Raw genomic sequence first — 20,645 nt, 5'->3', positions numbered from 1 at the left:
GGCACAATTCCCCTCCAACTGCCCTAAGTTTAATAGGCAGCCTCCATCTATAACCTAACACACACAGACTCCTCAATCCAGCACGTTGATGCTTCTTCCCAGCTATTTCCCTCTAAGCATCCTATGTTAAATTTGCAGTGCAATTTAAGTTACTGTTATGGGCACTGACTAAAATCCCTCTTCAGCTTTTTGTCTTCTTAGCATCAGAACACAAATAGCACTCCACTATCACTAGAAAAGGATAACCACTTTAGAACCTATTTCTTAGATTCCGATTCCAAGCCTATCCAGCCAGGACTGGAATAAACTGCTTATAAAAGATGAATAGAGTCATCCTAAAGAAGGTGCCGCTGGCGCATACAGCAGTGTGAGAGCACAAGCCCAGCGTTAGCTCATCTGTTCACTTCCAAGTGTCCTAAATCTGTGTTTCCTGTCCTCACTCAAGGACCAACACAACAGTGATGAATTTTGTTTGACTTTTTATTTCTGTGTATCTTAAGTGGAACGTGGAAAGGAACAGAAGCTGTACGGTGTATAAGGCCCGTGTTTTATGTGGAAGTGAATCTTACCCACAACACACATAAACCAAAATAAGTTAAAGAGAAGCTGAAGACAGTTTCTTCTTGCCATTGCTGATGGAGCTGCTCATCTTAAGCTTCTGTTCCATAAGCTCACAAAAACTAAATCATTAAAAAAAGTTGACTAAGTGAGATCTGGTCCACGCAGTCTCCGGTACCAGGAGAAGTTTAACAAGGGCGATGGTCTGGTACGCGTTTTCTGGGGAGAAAAAGAAAGATCAGAAAGCTTTCCCCTATGCCGAGGCTGACCAGCCTCCCCCCCTCCTGCCTTTATTTTTCCATTGATGTTTTGTATTCAGTGCCAGATTCATCTCACAGCATTGACATGGCAGTGCCTTTTGTGCTAAGACACAAGCTTTGGTCATAGCAAGAAAGGAGTCATAAAACAGTGCAAACTACCTCGCAAGGGCAGGATAACCTGCCCAGAAGTAAGATTTCTTCCTACACTTTGTAACAAACATGATTTTGTTTCAGGTGCAGATTCAATGTCAGAAGCAGCTGCACATTTAACTGTGCATTCTTCTAAAAGAAAAGCCCCTTACATTTTGGTCAGCCACTTCTGCAGATGTTTTAGTACTCTAAGAGCCATGTGACTAGATGGTGTCTTCAGATTAAGCAGGCATTTCTCAGGAACGCTATGCTGAGTGCACTGATGGCTCTAAGGGCCTGTTCATATTGCTCATACAAAAAAATTCATATTAAACAAGTGCTGGCACATCAAATGTCAGCCTTCATCTCAAATAGTTTCAGAATGAGACTTTCTGCAGCTACTCTTCCTTGGAAGGAGGTTACTTCATACTACTGTAGCTGACCAATGCAGACATCCTAGTCGTACCTCGGAGCTGCTTTAATGATGTCATCTACACGAAGAATCATTTCTGCTGCTTCAGCTGCACTCAGCAGAACTTGTCTCTTGACTTGGAAACTTTCTGTCACTCCCAGCGCTGCCATGTCTCCAATGGTGCCCTCTTTCATATCTGAAAGAAAACACAGGTTAAGAAGTGGTTTGTTTTGTGTGGGCTTTTCCCTTCCCTTGCTTATTTGGAAGGAAATTACCAAAAGCTGATGACCCCACAGTTTACCTGTTCAAATGAACTATACTGACAGTAGGGGTGGTATTAAGTAAAGCAATTCACATCAAGGTCCCTCCCTTAAGTTCATAATTCCTCTCCAGTTATTATTATTTTTAAATCACTGCACTTACTGTGGCATTAACATACTCAGTTCTTCCAGCTGAGTTTATCAGTGACAAACACGTTCAGTAAGTCTAACCCTCCTCCCCCACTCAAACACCAATCCAAGTAGAGAAATAACATCAAGCTCTTTACCAAGTCCATAAGTCGTCTTCCCTTCACTGTGAGCAGCTCTGAGCTGAGCAACCAAATCCGCACTGTCATAACCAGCATTATCAGCTATTATTGTTGGGATCTAAGAAGATAAACACAACAAGTTGGTTTTAATTAACACATGGACTGATTCCTACAGTCAAAAACATCACACACTTTGACACTGCCATCTGACTATTCAGTTTCAAGAAGAGCAGCTAATCAAAAACAGTAGATTATCTGTCACATTGATCAGAAAATAGAAAAAACAATCCAACCACCCTTTTGTTTAAAACTGTAAGACAACAGCTGAGAGGACAGAAGTGCATTAGCACATTTGTCACCTTGTTTTACATGGACAGAAAGAAACATGTTTCTGTTCATCACTTCATGCTACAACTGGAGGATGTAAGAACGCAGCTTACCAATCAGCACCAAACACCAGATCAGTGTTTACAAACCCTGCATGAACTGACAGAAGAGGTAACACCGAGTCTCACTTGGCTCTTTACTTCTTTTCTTTCAGAGAGATGCTTCACAGACTAATTCCCTAAGGAGGGCTTTTCCTAATTTAAAACAGAGAAACCGGAAGGCAACCCATCCCCACACTGAGGGCCTGTTAACACCATGATATTTTATAAACTTATTTTCTTGTGGTACTTCAATTCCTACTAAGACACAGCCGGCAGCAGAAGTCCAGAAACTTCTGGATAGCACTAGAGCACAAATACAATCAAACGGAATACAAGGGCTTTTGTAGAAACAGTAATTTTTCATCCAAGATACATTATTATATCTTAGAAAGCCAGAAGTTGGACAAAGAAGCAACGGTCTGATATCAGAAGTCAATAAACCAATGAGCTCTCGCAGCTTTACATTAATCCAGCATTCTGATTAACCAAACTTACCATTCGTAAAGCCTTAGCAAAGGACTCCATTGCAACAGATTCCTTGCCAGGAGTTCTGATAGCAAGTTCTGCAACAGCATTAGCCATCAGCATCTCTGAACAACCTGCACAATGAAGACACACAAGTGTTTTATACGTATGTGAGTTGAATAGTAATACAAAATGTGTACCATGCCCATAGTACAGAGAATTCAATACCTCCACCATAAACAGTTCTAGTGTCCTTCACAGTCTGGGCAAGAACACAGAGAGCATCGTGCAAAGACCTCTCAGCTTCATCTAGAATTTGTTGTGTTGCTCCACGCAGAACTATGGTACAGGCTTCACCTACGAAGTTCAAATACAGGAAGATTGAAAACAAACAAACAATAACAGCAAGATGAGAGCATTAACATGGCACGAGACAATTAAATCACAAAGCACTTGAAATGGTTTTGCCATCACTGCAATTAAATTCTACATAAAGCAATCCATTTGTACAGAGGAAGAGAGGAAGTATGATGACATTTCACAGGCAGACTGAAATGATGTGCACTATACTTCTGCTTTCATCAGTGAGCTGCTCCCAGTATTTCCTAGTTTAACAGGAAGCGAATCTTTTATCTCAAAACAGCACCTGGAAATTGATGGTACTGGTATTTTATTAGAACCAGCTGGCCAGTTCTCGAAGCATGACAGATTGCTACTTCTCTCATCAATTTAATCACCCCAAGTAGAAATCCTGGATACATACTCCCAATTGCTTGTGTAAATGTTTAATGTAATGTAAATGAACAGTTTTCATCCATGAAGATGTATTTTTGCAGGAATAGTGTTTTATTGAAGAGTAAGGCATTTGGAAAAAGATAGATGAGTCACTACATGGCATTGCCATCCGGATAACTGAACAGCGCCAGCAGAGTTAAACACTGCAGAGCACCATCCCTGTTAAAAAACACTCACCCATTGCCACACCAGAGAAATGAATGAGTTTATCTTCTCCAATCATGACTTCTTCAATCAGCTTGCAGCTTCCTAGCTTTACTAGCTCGGGGTGATCAAAGGTTGATGCAATTTCACCACCTACAAATGAAAGGTTATATGAAGTCAAAAGGCATCCTCAAGACCAAAAAAGGAAAGAAAACAAATCCACATAACCGCACATAGGAACAAATTCAACATAACAATATTGATAAGCCAGATTTTTCTGATGTCAGTGTATGTACCAGAAGCCTTCTGCTGACATTGGTAAGCCCTTAAAATGTCAGTGTTTTGTGCCAGAAGAACTACAATAGCTCTAAAGAAATCACTCACATGCATTCATTCACACATTCACAAATGCTCTATTAGTCCGCATTAGTTCACAGCACTGCTTTAGTTGCAGCTACGAAGCAAGATGAAATGTATAGTACAGTATGCATTTATGCTCTATGATTTGATCCAGCATGGTCTATCACTGTCCACTCGCTCTGTCTATAGAATCTGAATTTCTTCCATAATAAAGCTTCTCACTGCATCAAGGTGCCTACAGACAGCTGCACACAACTGCAGTTTTAGTTTTAATTACTAAAGCAGACCATAAATTTTCTCTCTGCAAAACAAACTCTCCATTTCCCTGATCACTGACCACTACTGAAAATATCCAGATTGTTCACATTATTTCAAGTCCACATCAAGCTGATGACTCAGGCCCGCATTTTTAACATAGGATGCCCCTTTACTCTTGTTATTACAGTAAAAAATACATTTATAACAAGGTTGAAGTATCTTTTCCCCAGAAAACAAACTTTTCTAACACTTATCAAGCACGGACTTGATCTGAAGTATTTTTAAAATACAAAAGGCAATTCAACCAGTTCAAATTTCTATTTTTCACTTAGTATCATCGCTCTTCTCTCATGGTTGGTAGAGAAAACATCTTTACATCATTATGAAGGAAGGATTCAGAATCAACCATTTTACAAGTGAAACGTTATATACTAAGAACAGAAACTGAGTGTTCTTTCAATAGCAGATAACTGAGCGCTGGTAAATCCACAACTTAGTTTTAAAGTTACTTATGGTTAATTTCATAGCCCTCCATACCTGTCTGTAGGCAAGTTGTGTAAAATAAAGCTTATGCTTTTCGAATTCACAGATCTCCCTAATAGCTCAAATAAAGTAAAAGCCAGGTGATCAGTCACTGACATTTACTGAAGATCAAACAAATGCCACCCTCCGTGCATTGCACAGTAAAGCTGTCTAACAGTAAAGCAGCCTACATACCTGTAACCAGAGCCAGACGTTCCACGCCAGCAAAGTCTGCATGTTCAATAGCCATGACACCAGCAGCCCCAAAAAGCTGTTCAGGATAGTTGTAGATGAGCTGTCTGCAATGAAAGCAAAGGCACAACTTCTAATTACAGAAACAACAAACATTTTGTAAGATTCTAAACCCTTTGTTACTCGGGTACCAAAGGACAGTCAATTCTTAGCAGCATGGATGCAGATTTCTGAAAGCTACAGGAACAGCTGTATTGAGGCACCAGCCACCCAAAGTCACACTCACACAGAAGCAAACAAACAGCAGTGACAGGGAAAGAAAGAAAAGCTACAAAAATTCAAACTACAATAGCTCTGAACACATTGCCTCTGAGGACACAATATCACCAATGCTTTGAATTCCAAGTCCATTGATTCTAGGTGCTTGACAGAAGCTTAGTTGCCAATTCTATAGCAAGGTGCACAAGAACAACGTGGGAAAGATTTTCTTTAATTCCTTACCAACGCAAAATCTCAAAAACCAAAATATTTTTCCCTTTCAAATCAGAGAAGGAGAGCTGTAGAAATTCAGAAGCTGGGAGACATCGCCTCATGAAAATAGATACTTATAGTCTATCTTCAAAAGACACAAATGGCATTTCTGGTTACATACAAAGAAGAGTCTTCCTACTTTAGATCAACATTGCCTTGATCCATCACACATCTCCTCGGTGGTATTTAAGTGGCAAACATATCACCTCACTACTTTGTGTTTGCATTATACACCCTACCCCTTTTCCATGAAAACATACCTGTTAATAAAGCAGTTTATTCCATGCTTAAGGATGCGCTCTACTTTCTCCTTCATTTTTTCCTTTTCTGCCTGTTCTATTTCTGCAACCTTTGCTGTAGAGTCCACTCTAACACGAGAGCCAAAAATCTAAATTAAAGAGAACAAGGAATTCAGCCTGAACAGTTAACTCTGCTTATGAAAACACTGTTTCAAAACAGCAGTTCCATACATACCTTAATCTTATCTGTATCCATACCAGTATTTGCAATGAGAATCTTTGCATTCTCAATTCTTTTTGGCTGGTTTACACCAATCTTCTTGTCAAGCAAAAAGCCTGTAGAAATAGAAGATTTTTTTAAAGACTTCAAATTAAGAAAGGACAACAGTCCATTTATATTATTGTAAAAATAAAAGTCTTGTACTGTAAAGTAATACTGTAAAGTATTGTAAAATTCAGTTTACCATAGCAATGCATAACTTTTAAGTTTCATTTCTTAAGCACAATTACAGCCGACATACAAACACTTACCTTCATCTAAGTAAGAATCAGCCAAACTTCCACCAAGCTTCTTAATGATGTGGATGGCTTCCAAGTTCCCAGAACCCTTCAATCTAAGAACAGCTTCTACAGCCAGCTTGACAAAGTGATCTTTATGATGAGTGAGTAATTTTGATGAGAGAGTTGTTCCTGCAATGTTCATCAAGTCTTCACGGAACTTCACTTCATCATCACTACAACAAAGGCAACACAGTTACATTAGTAGGTCTCAATCTGGCAGCCTTGAGTATCACTAGACTATCACTATCATGGTATTTCTGCTTGGTGTTTTGCGATAATACCCATACTCATTTAGAAACTGGAGAAGCCACAGGTGAAATACTTTTTTGAAGCTGGCTTTAAATTAATTTAGCCTCATTTTTGTTGAAGCGGTACTTTGTTAACTGCTAGTTGTCATTTCTTTTACAACATCAATTCAGCCTTACAGTAATTACCTGCATTTTGCTATTTTGATCAGGGACCACGATAGCATGTACTATCAGCAACCTGTATGTCATGATGACATCCAAGATTTTTGGCAATGTAACGTGGTACAACATTTAAACCTACACTGGTAAGTAGAAATTGGTGCTTCTTCTTTCTATATCAAGGCTATATCTATTATATATATATATATATATATATATATATATATATATATATATTTCATTGCCCTTGTACTATTTGTACTACAACACTGGACTGGTATTCTATGATATGTAATTTCACTACAAGAATAGTTTAAACGGATTAACAACAAAAACTCTGCACCTGCTCGGAAAAGCCTGTGCAGTCAGGTAAAGAATTCAAACAAACTTAAAATCAGAGCAAGAGATCTGAAATTACGACTCAGACTTTTGTCCTATGGAGATAATTACTGTTCATTTTCTGTTTCTGAATAGCACAAGCAATTTTCAGTAGTCTTACAAAGCTTTTACAGTTCACCAAACTCAAACGTAGTCTCTTCCCCTCAAGTATTCATTTACTCTGTTTCTTTCAAACAGCAAAAAATTTCCCTGTAATTCTCATTGATAAGTTTCAATCTCAAATAGTTTATAAGGAGCTTCCACAACTCTACATTACTAACCCATGATCCACAGCTGCTTTCAAGAGTGCCTCTCTCGAAGCTTTTGTGGCTGCCCTCCAACCTGCAATGATGGTCTGAGGATGAATCTTCTTTGAAATCAGTAACTCTGCCTCCTATTTGAATAAAATTAATCATTAGCTTTCTTAAACAGAACATTTACATTAACTAGGAAAGATATTTCGGAGTAGTCTGAAGTTTCTGAATGCCAGCAAAAGCATCAGAACTATAAAAATGAAGTGATGACCTGAGAGAGGGAGATCATCCTAGGCACCTTTCCACTCTGCTCCCCCCCCCCCCTCCAATCCAATCCAGGCAAATATGATCTGCCCTTGGAATTAAGTAACAAAACTAATTCTAATATGAATAGCAATCAGACACATGCATCAAAACAGCCAACTCTCACTTGATGTTACACACTGGTTCCTTGTTCTTTTAAACCTGTAACTGAAGGTGCAGTGGGGGCTCAAATGAAAGTAAGGAACACCCTCAAAGTCCCTTTTGCAAGGAAGTCAGCAAGCTGACACACCATTTCTCAGATGCTCCTAATCTCAGATCCACTATCTATGACCATTAGATTCCCCAGTACAGCTTGAGTTCTTCAGTTCTAGGACCTATTTCATAGTGACTTCAAACACAGTGTTTGGTAATCTTCAATCTGCGGTGTTTAAAAGGAATGTTACAAATTCAGGTCATGTGCACCACACAACAACAGAAATTGATAAGGCTGGTTCTTCCCCTCCTGGACACTGTGGAAAAGGATTTTAAAGGAGCCTCACATTGGATGCACTGTTCAATGCAAAATCCAGAAACTGGCCTACGACACAAAAATACTTTGTTTCACTTGTAAAATAAAATAAGGAGAAAGTATTTTTTAAAGAAATGTATCAAATCAAAATACTTGTGAGTTTATGCATTATACCGACTACATCAAAATATATTTTAAAAAATACATGAAGACAGTAGAAGGGCTTTTTCCTACCAGTTTAATGGCAACGGGGCAAAGTATTCCTATCTTTTGGGAGCCCACTTCATAAGCATCAACAACACATCTCCTACTGGCATCCCAGGACTACACAGCCTATATGAAACCGTCTAAAAACGTTAATACATCACCCTCAGCAACTCAGCTGCCAACACTGTGACAGACGTAGTTCCATCACCAACTTCATCATCTTGAACCTTTGACATATCTAAAAGAAAGGCACTGCATTAATGCTTGCATTCAAAACAGACTGAATGCCCCTAGCAGCTATTATCTTCAGCATTTGTATCTCACATGACTTTAAGGAAGAAAAAAGAATTCCACTGCCAAAGAGGCTGTCAAACTGTAACTCAGATTAAAACCGAGATGTAAATCAAACACAACATCATCCTTCAAATTCCCCATCGTTGTTTGCAACACAGACTTGTTTTAGCCTATCAGTATTCAAGAGCAACCCCCCTCTCAACGTGTGCCTAAAGATCATGATCAAAATGAAGTAAGGCCAGATGCTCTCAAGTATAGATAAGCAATATCACAGAATATGTCAATTTTTCACACTGTGTAGAATATTTCTCTATGAAGAAGTTAAAACTACGTAAGAAAGTTACAAGTGAAGAAATTCCACGTATGACAAACTGTTAGAAACTCACCAACCAAGACCTTGGCAGCTGGGTTGTCAACTCCAATAGCTTTCAGGATGGTTGCACCATCATTGGTCACTGTCACCGTGCTATCCCTCCCAGTACTGAGGAGAATCTTGTCCTACATGATGCAAGAAATAGAACAGTTTGAAAAAGAACAGTAACTATTAAAACTAAATTATCATACAATGGTGCGAGTTAGAAGGGACCTTAAAAACCATCCAGTTTCAACCTCCTGCTGTGGGCTGGTTGCTGTCCACCAGCTCAGGCTGCCCAGGGACCCATCCAACCTGGCCTTGAACACCTCCAGGGAGATGGGGGTATCCACAGCTTCCCTGGACAGCTGTGCCAGGGCCTCTTTACCCTCAGATTGAAGTATTTCCTCCTTATAACTAATCTAAACCTGCCCTCTTTCAGAGTAAAAATATTACACCTTGTCCCATCACTACACTCTCTTCCCAGCTTTCCTGCAGGCTTCTATTTACACACTGGAAGGCTGCACTGAGGTCTCCCTGGAGCCTTTGTTTCTCCAGGTTCAACAAGCCGAGCTCCTTCAGCCTGTCTTTGTAAGAGAGGTGCTCCAGCCCTCTCATCATCCCTGTGGCCTCTACTGGACCCACTCCAATAGCTCCATGCTTTTCTTGTGTCAGGCAACCCAACCCAGAGTACCGCAGGCGCACCCTCTTTAACAGAGAACAGGGGGGACAATGCCCTCCCTCTCTCTGCTGATTACAATTCTTTCAATACAGCCCAGAATATGGTTGGCTTCCTGGACTACAAGCATGCATTGCTGGCTCATATTCAGCTTTTCATTCAACAATCTATCCAAGTCCTCCTCCACAGGGCTCCAGTCATTGCCCAGCCTGTGTTCATGTCTGCAATTGCCTCGACCCTGGTGCAGAATCTTGAACTTGGCCTAATGAATTTCCATGAGGTTTGCATGGGTTAAAGCCTGAAATGCACAGGTCTGACCACTGAGGAATTGAAGCTATCTTACCATGCCTTTAGGTCCCAGAGTGCTCTTGACCAGGTCACCAATAGCGATTGCACCAACAAAGGATGACTGTAACAAAAACAAATACGCCTTAGAAAATTCTTTATTTCTACTTTAAAACAATAAGTAAGAGCTAGGCTCTAACTTCCAAGGGGACATATTAACTAAATTCTTCTACAGGCAAACTCCTTCCAGAAGAATCTGGTTCCAAGTTTCTTAAGTGCTACATTTCAGTAACGTACTTAATTTTTGCAGTAAGCATAAAACCACACAACAGAGCCAAAAGACTTCCAAGGAATAAGAACCTCCTAAGCTGAGATACACAGAATCACAGAATGACCTGGGTTGGAAGGGACCTCAAGGATCATGTAGTTCCAACCCCCCTGCCTGGCAGGGCCACCAAACATACACCTTTACTAGATCAGGTTGCCCAGGGCCCCATCCAGCCTGGCCTTGAAAGAAGAACACTGCTGATATGAACAGAACACTCCTACCTTCTGTAACAACAAAAGACAAAACGAGACTACAGAAGCTCTACAGCAATACACGTTGAAAGTAAATTTAAATGTAAAAGAACGACTGTAATTACCCAGAGCATCATTTATCTGAGAGAATAAACTTACCAACCGAGCTGTTTCTGCTTTCTCTTCATCTGCACCTGCCTTGAAAATGTTGACGGGAGCGAGAGAAATGGACGCCTACAGCAGAGAGAGAGCAGAGAATAGTCCCGGAGCTTTGACAAAACACTGTATTCTAAACACAAATCCCCAGCACTAGCAAGCTAAGATGGCTTTAATGCTGAATTCATTCCCGTGTCACGCTTGGTTTTGATAACAAGTACATTAATACTGAATAGACCCGCCCGCGGCCTAACGGGCTCGCCTCGTGCGCGCTCTGGAACCTTCCAGGCCCAACCTCCTCCTCCACACTCCACTCGCGCCCCGCCGCTCCGCGCCTCCTTCGTTCCCTCTCCCCCCCTCGTGTGGAAGCTCCGCGGGCGCGGTGCGGGGCCGCCCGGTGCTCACCATGATGCCAAGGGACACACAGCCGGCTCCGGTACGGGACGAGCTCGCACACCGCCACACAGCGCCACAGCACGGCGGAACTGCCGTCACAGGAAGCGGCGGGGATGGAGCCGCGCGGCGCTGTGGGAGCTGCAGTCCGCACCAAGGCGGGGGGCGGGAACGGGATGGGGCAGCGCGCCATTACCTCAATACATACAGGAAAGGGACTTGTCACAGAGCACAGAGCATGTACAGCTATTAAGCTGTACACTGAGACAGGGCTCGTTGAGATTAGACATTTATATATGAGGGTGACGGAGCACTGGAACAGGCTGCCCAGGGAGGTGGTGGAGTCTCCTCTGGAGATATTTAAGACCCGCCTGGACGCCTACCTGTGTGACGTGGTGTAGGGAGCCTGCTTTGGCAGGGGGGTTGGACTCAATGATCTCTAGAGGTCCCTTCCAACCCCTACAATCCTGTGTGATATTATAGAAGAGCAAAACAGGCTACTAATGCAGTATGCACCCACACTAACAGCAGCACATATTAAAGTAACCCACACGTTATTTTCAATGTAAAATCAATAGTTTATTGCCATGCTACAATTATTATTATTTTTTTTCCAAATGAAGTTGGCACTGGTAAAGGGGAAAACATCATAATACATAATACAGCTTTAAAGGTGAACATTTGGTAAGCTTTCTCAATTAGGATCGCTTCAAACAAGGGGGGGGGCGAGGCTGTTTGTTTTTTGTTTGTTGGGGTTTTTTGTGTGTTTTTTTTTTTTTTTAAGATTAACATGGAATGGCATAAAAATACACTCTTTCTGCATAGTATAATTTTCATCAAAGAAATATGGAATGTCTGTAAAAACAAATTCATCCAACAGGGCAAATGAAGTTTTATAAACAGTTTGGCAATGATACTCTCACTGTTTAGACCTTTTTATATAAAAGAAATAAAAATCTAGAAAGCTACCTTTATACAAAGTTGCTATATTTATGCCTTTAAGTAGGAAAAAAAAAAAAAAAACATTTTATAATGCAAATTAGGACATACAGTAATCTTACAATATCATACAATGTAATGACAAGAAAGGAACATACAACGTAAGATTTTGGCCTTTTGTAGAAACACGTATTTCTGCATTTAATAAATGCATTTGTGGCACACTGGTGACTACTGTATTCTTACTCCTACCAGCCAGCACACGTGATAGAACTGTTGTCAGCTGTACTGTAAGGGCAGCTCTGCGGTTTAGATAGAAAACACAGACGATATTTCATGAGACATAAGGTGATGCTGCAGTGGGTTGAGATGCAACACGCAAAAAAGGCAACGCCTGCTGGTTGAGACATTGTGGGGTACTGTACAACATTACTGTCTTTCATACCAGAGCATTTCATATACATTCAGTTCTTATGTACCAAAGTCTTACAAGTGAGAACATTTGTCTTCAAGATTTGGCAAATTTCAGGGAAAATACAAAGTTAGTACCAAATATATAATATATTATATATAAAATGCAGGTGTATGATATACACACATATTCTAATGCAAAAAAACTGCATTAATATGGAGTTAAGTTCACTGATATCCACTCCTAAATAACACAACCATTACAAATACAGGTGTAATCCTGGTCTTTCACACACTTTAGAATCACTTCCTCTTTCATACACAATAGTTAAAGCAATATATATGCAGGTATGACTAAGAAATCAAAACTCACATACTAGTCTGAACTCTGACCACAGCAAATAGGATTCCTGTTTTCAGTACATGTAATTAAATATATTTATATTTTTACAGTATTTTTAGACCATTCCTGAAGAACTTGACCAACCAGGTCCTCAGGTGTAACAGAGCTGCTGTCAGCAGAACTCAATCTTGTAGGAACACACCCGGAGGCCCAGACGCAGATATGAATTAGTTGTTTGGCTTCAAGGGATGCTGCACGAGGCCCGAGCACTAGGAAGGCAGATTCCCTGATGACATCAAAGCTCCTACTTTAGACTTCTTGTTCTACTGCCAAAGGGAAGGACCAGAGCAAAGGACGCACCGACCCCAGGCTCTCTGGGCTGCTGGCAAGTGGTTGAGAGTAACCACACATGGCATGGCCCTGGCACTGGGGAGAGGCAAGGTGAGCTTCATGGCACCTTTGTGCTAAGGCTTCTCCAGAGAGCAGAAGAGCTGCTCCTCCACATTCATCTCTTGACAGTTCATTCACCACAGGTCTCGGACGGGAGCTGTGACTGGGACCTCGAAGCATGAAGGGCTTTTGCAGACATGCAGGAAGACAGTCCCTGTTCCAGAGGGCTCGAGCCTATTTCATGATCATATTTTTACAGAATCTCCTTTTTATATACACATTTGCTACATAAAATAGAATTACACCGAAGTAATGGGTATATCAGAAAACAGTGTCACAATGTATGTATATTACCACACTAAATAATTATTAAAACTGCAAGAAAAAATTCAAAATGCCCTTTGTAATATATAAAAATATAGAAATGTCCAAAACTTGTTTCATCAACTTTAAAGGTAACTTTATATCTCATGTTCTATCTGTACACCTACATATTTCCAAACAAAACACTGCGTTAATCTGGAGCAAACACCACATTGGGATAACATCCTCATAAGACATCTGACGACTTACAGCACAACATCACAAGAAATAGCGTACTGATGGTCAGAGTTACAGCTGCTAAGACTTTATTCACTTATCTTGTCCAAAAGAGGAATTTCTAAAGATTGAGAAAGGACCTTCTTTACAGAAAGGGTAGTTAAGCACTGGAATAGGCTCCCCAGGGAGGTGGTTGAATCGCCATTCCTGGATGTGTTTAAGAGGCGTTTGGATGTGGTGCTCAGGGATATGATTTAGCAGAGGGTTGTTAGAGTCATGGTACTATGGTTAGGCTGCGGTTGGACTTGATGATCTTTGAGGTCTTTCCCAACTTGAGTAATTCGGATTCTATGACATTTGCTCATGACTTTGCGTCTTTTCAATGCATGTTATATACGAAGGACATCGACAGACTTGACTCCATCTTAACGCAGTCTTTTGTGATGGAATTTCTTCTCTTTTTTTGTTTTTTTGTTTTTTTATTATTATTTATTTTTTTCTTTTGGAGTGTAGATGAATTTAAAATAAAGATGTAAATGAACTTAAGTTGATTTTAAGAGAATACTGTCAAATATAAACGCCTAATTTGCTGCATCAAAGAAAAGATGGGAAAAGATCTTATCATTAAATTCTAAAACCACCTAATTCTGCCCATCAAACCAGAAGGATCACATTTCTTTTGGCTTCTTGGGGGCTACAGAAAAACTTCAGATCTCAGTCAGCTACCAGTTCCTAATAAATCAGTTTTATCTTATTTGCAACCACTGAGTTAGTTTGTACAGTGAAAAAAAAAAAATCACCATCGAATCCACATTACACAAAGAGAATACTGCTCAGAAATAGAGGTCCGGATCAAATACAGCTTTATATGCTGAAAGTAGTACATGAAGCTGACCAGAACTTGCAGTTCTACTTCCCCAACAGTGATGACAATCTACTATCTCATGATTCTGTCTCAGTGTGAAGTAGTTACGTAAATAACTGATTCTGAGTTAACACACCGTCCAATATCCAGTAAATGAGCAGCCCTTTCTGACATTGTTTTGGACTTGATACAGCCAAGACCTTTCCGTGGTCACTTCTACACTGAAGCCCTGGTCAGAGGTTTAAACACATGCCAATGTTTAGGTATCTGGGGGCGGTGATGCGGGGTGGAAATTAAGCAATTTATGATTTCTACAGAAGTTTTGTAGACTTTAATAGGAACAGGGTTTCAATGCACACCATTAAATTTAACACATATGCAAAACTTACTTATTGAGGGGAAAAAAAACCAACATTCCGAATTAATAGCTAAAAGTCACTGTAAAATTTTCTTTTGGAATCGCATAGAAACAGTACAAAATTAAAACTAGACTCCCTCTTTGTATCCATCTGAGGAGAAATATTTTTGCCATACAAGCAATGGATTAGATTCTCACTGAGTGTACTTCTGGTACCATCCTCATTACATACTTTTGGTCACCGCTTCAACATTTTCTTTCTCTTAAAGATACTCCGATGTCTTTCACAAGTCATTGCACCGAAGGAATATCTTCAGTTAAAGGCTTTCCCTCGCTAAACGTGCTTGCAGGGCAGCAGCCAATTGCATGCTACTGAAGAAAAGTAGAGCTGGTAGCGGTGTTGCCATTCTTGCAGGACCTACCGTGTGGAAACTTAATGTCTTAGTTACTAAAGAAAACTGTTATCTACTCGAAGCTTCTCACTCTATGCATCTGTGGGGCCAAAATAAATATGAGCTAAATACTGTGGTGAGACTTCAGCTGAAAATTCAATCCTAAATTACAGACACTAAACCTAACAACACAACCTTTAAAGAGACCGAAAATACATTTACCAAGTCTCAAAGGGTAAAGTGCATCACAACTACATCTACTTCAAGGGTCATAAAATAGAGAAATAAAAAGAATGCTAAAGATGAGCAGTGCAGGTAACGGGACTACCCAGTATGTTTGCAGCTTACACAAAACAAGAAAGCGTTATTCCACCTGTAGAAGAGGATATAAAACATAGTCCTAGAAAATACGGTGCCACATTTGTTAATATAACTAAGGCTACAGGAAGTTTTCACTTGACTCTGCTTGATGAGTATTTCATTTAGTATATGTTAAACACAAGAAGAAAAATAATGCCATGGCTATGCATTTAGAAATCACAGAACAAAATCTCAATAGGTTCTCAATTCTGGGGACCAGAGCTAAGAAAACACCTCACATGAAGTACTGTGAAACTTGCATTAAAAAATAATAATAATAAAATTATTATTCAGACCATCTCCTGTATTTGAGACTAAGATAAATGCATAGGACAGTGCACCAGAACTAAGGGGGGATGTTTCTTGTCATTTTGGCAGCTCACTTTGGATCTGCACTAGGTCTGTTTCCCTACCTGACAATGACAGTGTCCTCAGTCTCACAGGTGTGTTTTATGGGTTCAGTTAATCAGAGTTGGAGACACCTGTACTATACAGATGAGGACCAAATATTTCTAGGCAGCTATCTAGATCAAACACATTTGCCTCAGAACACATACTGAAGCAGCAGGTTGGCTCACAGATTTAAGTGTGCTTAAATGTATGTTCTTAAGTTAAGAACAAGAATCACACCAGTATCATTAACCCAGTATTGTGCAATACCTCATAACTTCTCTTCGGTACAAGACTGGTCCACAACACAAGTTAAAGCAACAGAAAGGAGCATTAACACTGCAGACCTGTAAAAATTTCTAGTTCTAGGTAGCCTTCACCTTCTTGAGTACCAAGTTCTCCCCACAAGCCAACAGATCTATCACAACAGTTTGCATAGCTTGACAGTGAAATCATTAATCATCTCATTCCAGTTCCTCGTAACGGCCTCAGCCCACACCGATCTCTTACTTCTGCAAATTGTATTCTCTGTAAATCTGGCATTTCGATACCACACAGTGTAAAGAATTATTACAAGTCTTTCAGAGTAAAAAGGATGCCTGATATCCCTTAATGATGTGGCAAGAAACATGTATTTCAGATGCTACCGTTGCTACCACTACTAAACTGAGAGAAGACCAAAGAAAGAGTTAACAAACTTACAGGGATACACTCCAATTTAAAAACCTGAAAAAATATATATATTTTTAAATAAAACAGTTTTAAATATTGCATGAAGACCCTTATTTATTTTCCAGGTCTTCACATGGCTTTTCTTGCATTTTTTTTCCTCACAGAGTTCAAGGGTTATTTTACATCACACCAGTTCACAAGTGTCAGTTCCTTTACAATCCCCTCCGCTGCTGCTGCTAGTACCAAGGTGCACCTGCAATACTGCCAGAATCCTACAACTATTCAGAGCATTGAAAAAAGGAAACAAGTTCCGCTAAGGGTGCGTCTGGCATATTCAAATGACATTTTGCTTGGATGTACCTGTAACACTGTGCAGCTTTTACTGAAACCAAATTCACCAACTGCAAAAGGAAAAGAAGTATACTCATAGACAATACTACCTGCAGATAATTTACTACGTATCTTTCTAAATTATACTATCGACTATGGATGCACATTGCTAGAATGTACAATTTCCTACAAAGAGCTACCAAGTCCAGTACCCTGACTCCCACGTAACCTGTGTCTGAATCTTCAGAGGAAGACAATAACTGCATAATAAACCTTTCCAGTTGTGCAATAATGCATGCTGCTGGAGAGCTGGGATATCTCAGTCAGGCTTAAAAAAGTACAACGCTGGACAAAGACAAACATTTGACCTTCAAGAGTCTTTCTTTGTCAAATGCAGAGAGTGAGACAAACACATACACAACCCTGAACAATAATTAAAGCTATGTACAAGATTTTGACTCTTAACACAACAGATAAAAAGAAACACAAATGCAAAGAAAGGAAGGCACAGTGAACTAAGAAATGATAAAAGAGCCTTAATTCATATAGCCAACCTGTGAATTCCTTCACACACACAAAAAAACTCTAACAACATTAAAATCCATCTGATTTCACAGGGAACATGATATGCCACTTGGAATTCTCTTCTATCTGAAGTAGCTTAAGGCTGGGTTTAGATGTGTTTATAGCAACGATCAACGGACTTTGATGTGACCTCTCAAATATCACACAACTTATGAAAACTACAGGGAATTAAATGCCTTCTTGCCCATTCGGTCTTTGAGGAATTTTAAAAAAATAAAGAAAAAGAAAGAAAAGTGTGGTGTTTATATTCCTTGAGATGAACCAATACATCTTGTGTACATCAAACCGAGTGAGTTAATGAATTACATACATTTCATTCTGAAGGAGCCACGTCGATGAGAAATGAACGTAGATATTTGTCTTGAAAGATTAGGTTTACCTGCTAATAACACATATATCAAGAGGCTTTAAAAAGTGTTATAAATGCCATTAATTGACTATAGGCACCAGACCAGAATATTCATAAATCCAAAACTGGCATGTCACTCAGACTCTAATCAATTTAAAGAGGCACTGTGAAAGGTGGCGATGCTGCTATGCAGTAATTACTACCATAGAATGAAATAGTGTTACCTAAATGAATACTTGCTCTACATTAATTCCCTTTAGTTAGACAAGTACATGAAGTATGCAGAAAAAGTTCTATTAGTCTATAAAAGGCGTTAGTGTTAAGAAATGCAAAGTACTTGCATCTTCAATTTTATAAACTTCACAAAAGGTGCAAATGATTTAATGCTTCCCAGGCTCACATAGGCAGGTCAGTACTGTTATGTCTAGTTTTCCTAGAAGTACCGTCATCTCGGGGCAGTGCTTTTTGCAGGCTTGACATAGCAGCAGTTCTTTCAATGTCTATCACAGCATACAGCTCTGTGCGCCTGGTTGGAGTTTGTGGAAGTGGAGTGGTGGGGGTTTTGGGAGTCTGAGGGTTGTCGGAGTCACTACCACCTTCCAAGTCAACCTGTATGTAGTTGAGCTGCCTGTGTTCTAAACTCGGACGTCTAATGTCAAAGTTAAAGACGGTTGGGGTACAGTCCCGACGTCGTGGAAATTCTATTTTATGAGCACTTGATGGTACTGTTACATTCTCTGTATTGACATAATTATGCATTGGATCTAGGTTATTGTGGTAGCCATTCAGAGATGGGGTCTTTGGTCCTAAACTGTCATCTTCATCTCTACTCAGCTTGCGGGATTCCCAAACAGGAGGCAAGGATGGCAAGTTCTCATAGTTCAACAGCGCAGTTCTCCTCTGAGCAGAGTTGTTAATGTTCTGGGTATCTGAGGTACTGGTGGATGTCAAACGACCTCTCCTGACCCCTGAGGCACTAGGGATTGATAACCTATTTATATTTTCGTACACCAATTTATTACCAGATGGTGTTTCTCTACGTTCATCACTGTCGTACCCAGTGTCCCATTCAGTATTGTTTGTGCTGCTGCCACTAACTTGGTCTCTCCCAAGTTGCTCCAGTTTCTCTCTTTCCATTAACTGCCTTTGAACAGGGGTTGGTCCTAAAACAAACTTGACTCCTTCAGGCTCCAGGAGAACGTGAGCATCTCTGTCATCAGTACACATCTGATCTTCTTTTACTTTAGTTGTTTCAGTGTTTGAAAGCTTTGATTCCAGTGGCGCGTGCACACTTGATCGATTTTTTCTTTCCTCTTGTACGCCAGTAGTGTTGACATAAGTGTGCACCTGAAAGGAAGAAAAAAAATAAAGGAGATGATGCCATTTTGCCACATTTTGCTGAGCTGTGCTCTACTTTTGTTGTTGTTGCTTTATTGCTGGTTTCGTTACTCTTACTCTAATGAAAGAGTAGAATTTAGCTGTGCTCTAGTTAAAGGTAGTTAAAGCTTTCCAGGTTCTACTCCAGCTCTGCTCTGGTCAGGAAGAAACTACTAACTTATCCTTCCAAGTTCCCACATCAACATAAGGCTGAAAGGGAAAGACTAGAGTAAAGAACGCCACCTCTAAACTTACACTTTGAGCACTCAAATATCAAGGGCAGTATTTGACAGCAGAACTCACCCTCACCTTTACAACTTCTCTGTCAGGCTCTACAAATTGAAGTGTTATTTACAGCTCACCTGACTCTATGCTGATTCTTTAAATTCATTTAGTCTGCAGTAACAACTCCTCCGAGATTTTCTGTAGAGGCTCCAACCTAATTCCCTCCCAAAAGACAGCTCACTGCGCTGCTCACTTTCTTTTATTTTCAACCCTTTCTTATCACCAGATTATGTTTTACTGAATTTAACTAACATTATTGTCAGCATCTCAAATGATGATAAAAGCCTCAAACTTCATGATAGTGTACTTTCTCAGACTGGCAAGGTTTTCACTGAGGACCTCAGCATCCTAGAAGAATGACCTCACATAAACCTCGTTAAGTTCAGCAAGGCAAATGTACAGTCTGGTGCCTGGCATGGAACAATACTGACAATACAGGCCGGTATTAACTGACTAGAAAAAAGTCTTGTAGAAAAGCACCAGTGGTCTAAGTTGAATGTGAGTCAGCAGTGCGCCCTTGCAGCAATGAATACAAACTGTCTACTGGTTGGTGTTGCATAAAGCACAGCCAGTAGGTTTAGGAAAGTAACCATCTTCAATTCACTACTGTCAATACTGAATTTGGACTGATGGGCTCCCAGAAGAGGAAGGACACCAATGTACTGGAGAGAGTCCAGTGGGGGCCCATGATTAGAGGGACTGGAACACATGATACACATGGAAATGCCAAGGGAGATGTTCTTGTTGCCTTAAGTAAAGGGTAGGAAGCAATTTAATAGCTCTTTTCAACTATTTTTAGACAGTTAATGAGAAGACAGAGTCAGAAACTTTTTAGAGACATTCAACAAAAGCATAAAGGGCAATCAACACCAGCTGTAACAGGAAAAATTCCAGTAAGGGAAAAATGCTTTGACAATAAGGGTGACAATAAGCTCAGAGACAGTGTGGGATCAAAAACATAAGCCTACAGGACAAACATG

General features: G+C 40.1%; 2 protein-coding genes across 2 annotated transcripts in view; both read right to left on the bottom strand.

The window, feature by feature from the left end:
* Positions 1-462: 462 nt before the first annotated feature.
* Positions 463-11,173, bottom strand: CCT2 (chaperonin containing TCP1 subunit 2). The gene is made up of 16 exons (XM_015856119.3): positions 11,092-11,173; positions 10,690-10,764; positions 10,070-10,135; positions 9,082-9,193; positions 8,563-8,639; positions 7,450-7,562; positions 6,354-6,556; positions 6,058-6,158; positions 5,844-5,971; positions 5,056-5,159; positions 3,754-3,873; positions 3,010-3,138; positions 2,812-2,915; positions 1,907-2,006; positions 1,414-1,555; positions 463-777 (listed from the first exon to the last, which is right to left on the bottom strand). The coding sequence occupies exons 1-16, from the start codon at positions 11,092-11,094 to the stop codon at positions 747-749; spliced, it is 1,608 nt and encodes a 535-aa protein (XP_015711605.1). The 5' UTR covers positions 11,095-11,173; the 3' UTR covers positions 463-746.
* Positions 11,174-11,636: 463 nt separating this feature from the next.
* The window catches only part of FRS2 (fibroblast growth factor receptor substrate 2), a 42,168-nt gene continuing 33,159 nt past the window's right edge, over positions 11,637-20,645 (bottom strand). The window contains exon 7 of the mRNA XM_015856144.3: positions 11,637-19,350. Within this exon, the coding sequence (XP_015711630.1) occupies positions 18,400-19,350 (951 nt within the window). The 3' untranslated portion in view covers positions 11,637-18,399. The remainder of the gene's footprint in view (positions 19,351-20,645) is intronic.

Source organism: Coturnix japonica, chromosome 1 (genome assembly GCF_054131305.1).
Source record: "Coturnix japonica strain WE chromosome 1, WE-NBRP24, whole genome shotgun sequence".
NCBI lineage: Eukaryota > Metazoa > Chordata > Aves > Galliformes > Phasianidae > Coturnix > Coturnix japonica.
The sequence above is the reverse complement of the archived record's forward strand: the minus strand, read 5'-3'. Positions and strand labels throughout refer to the sequence as shown.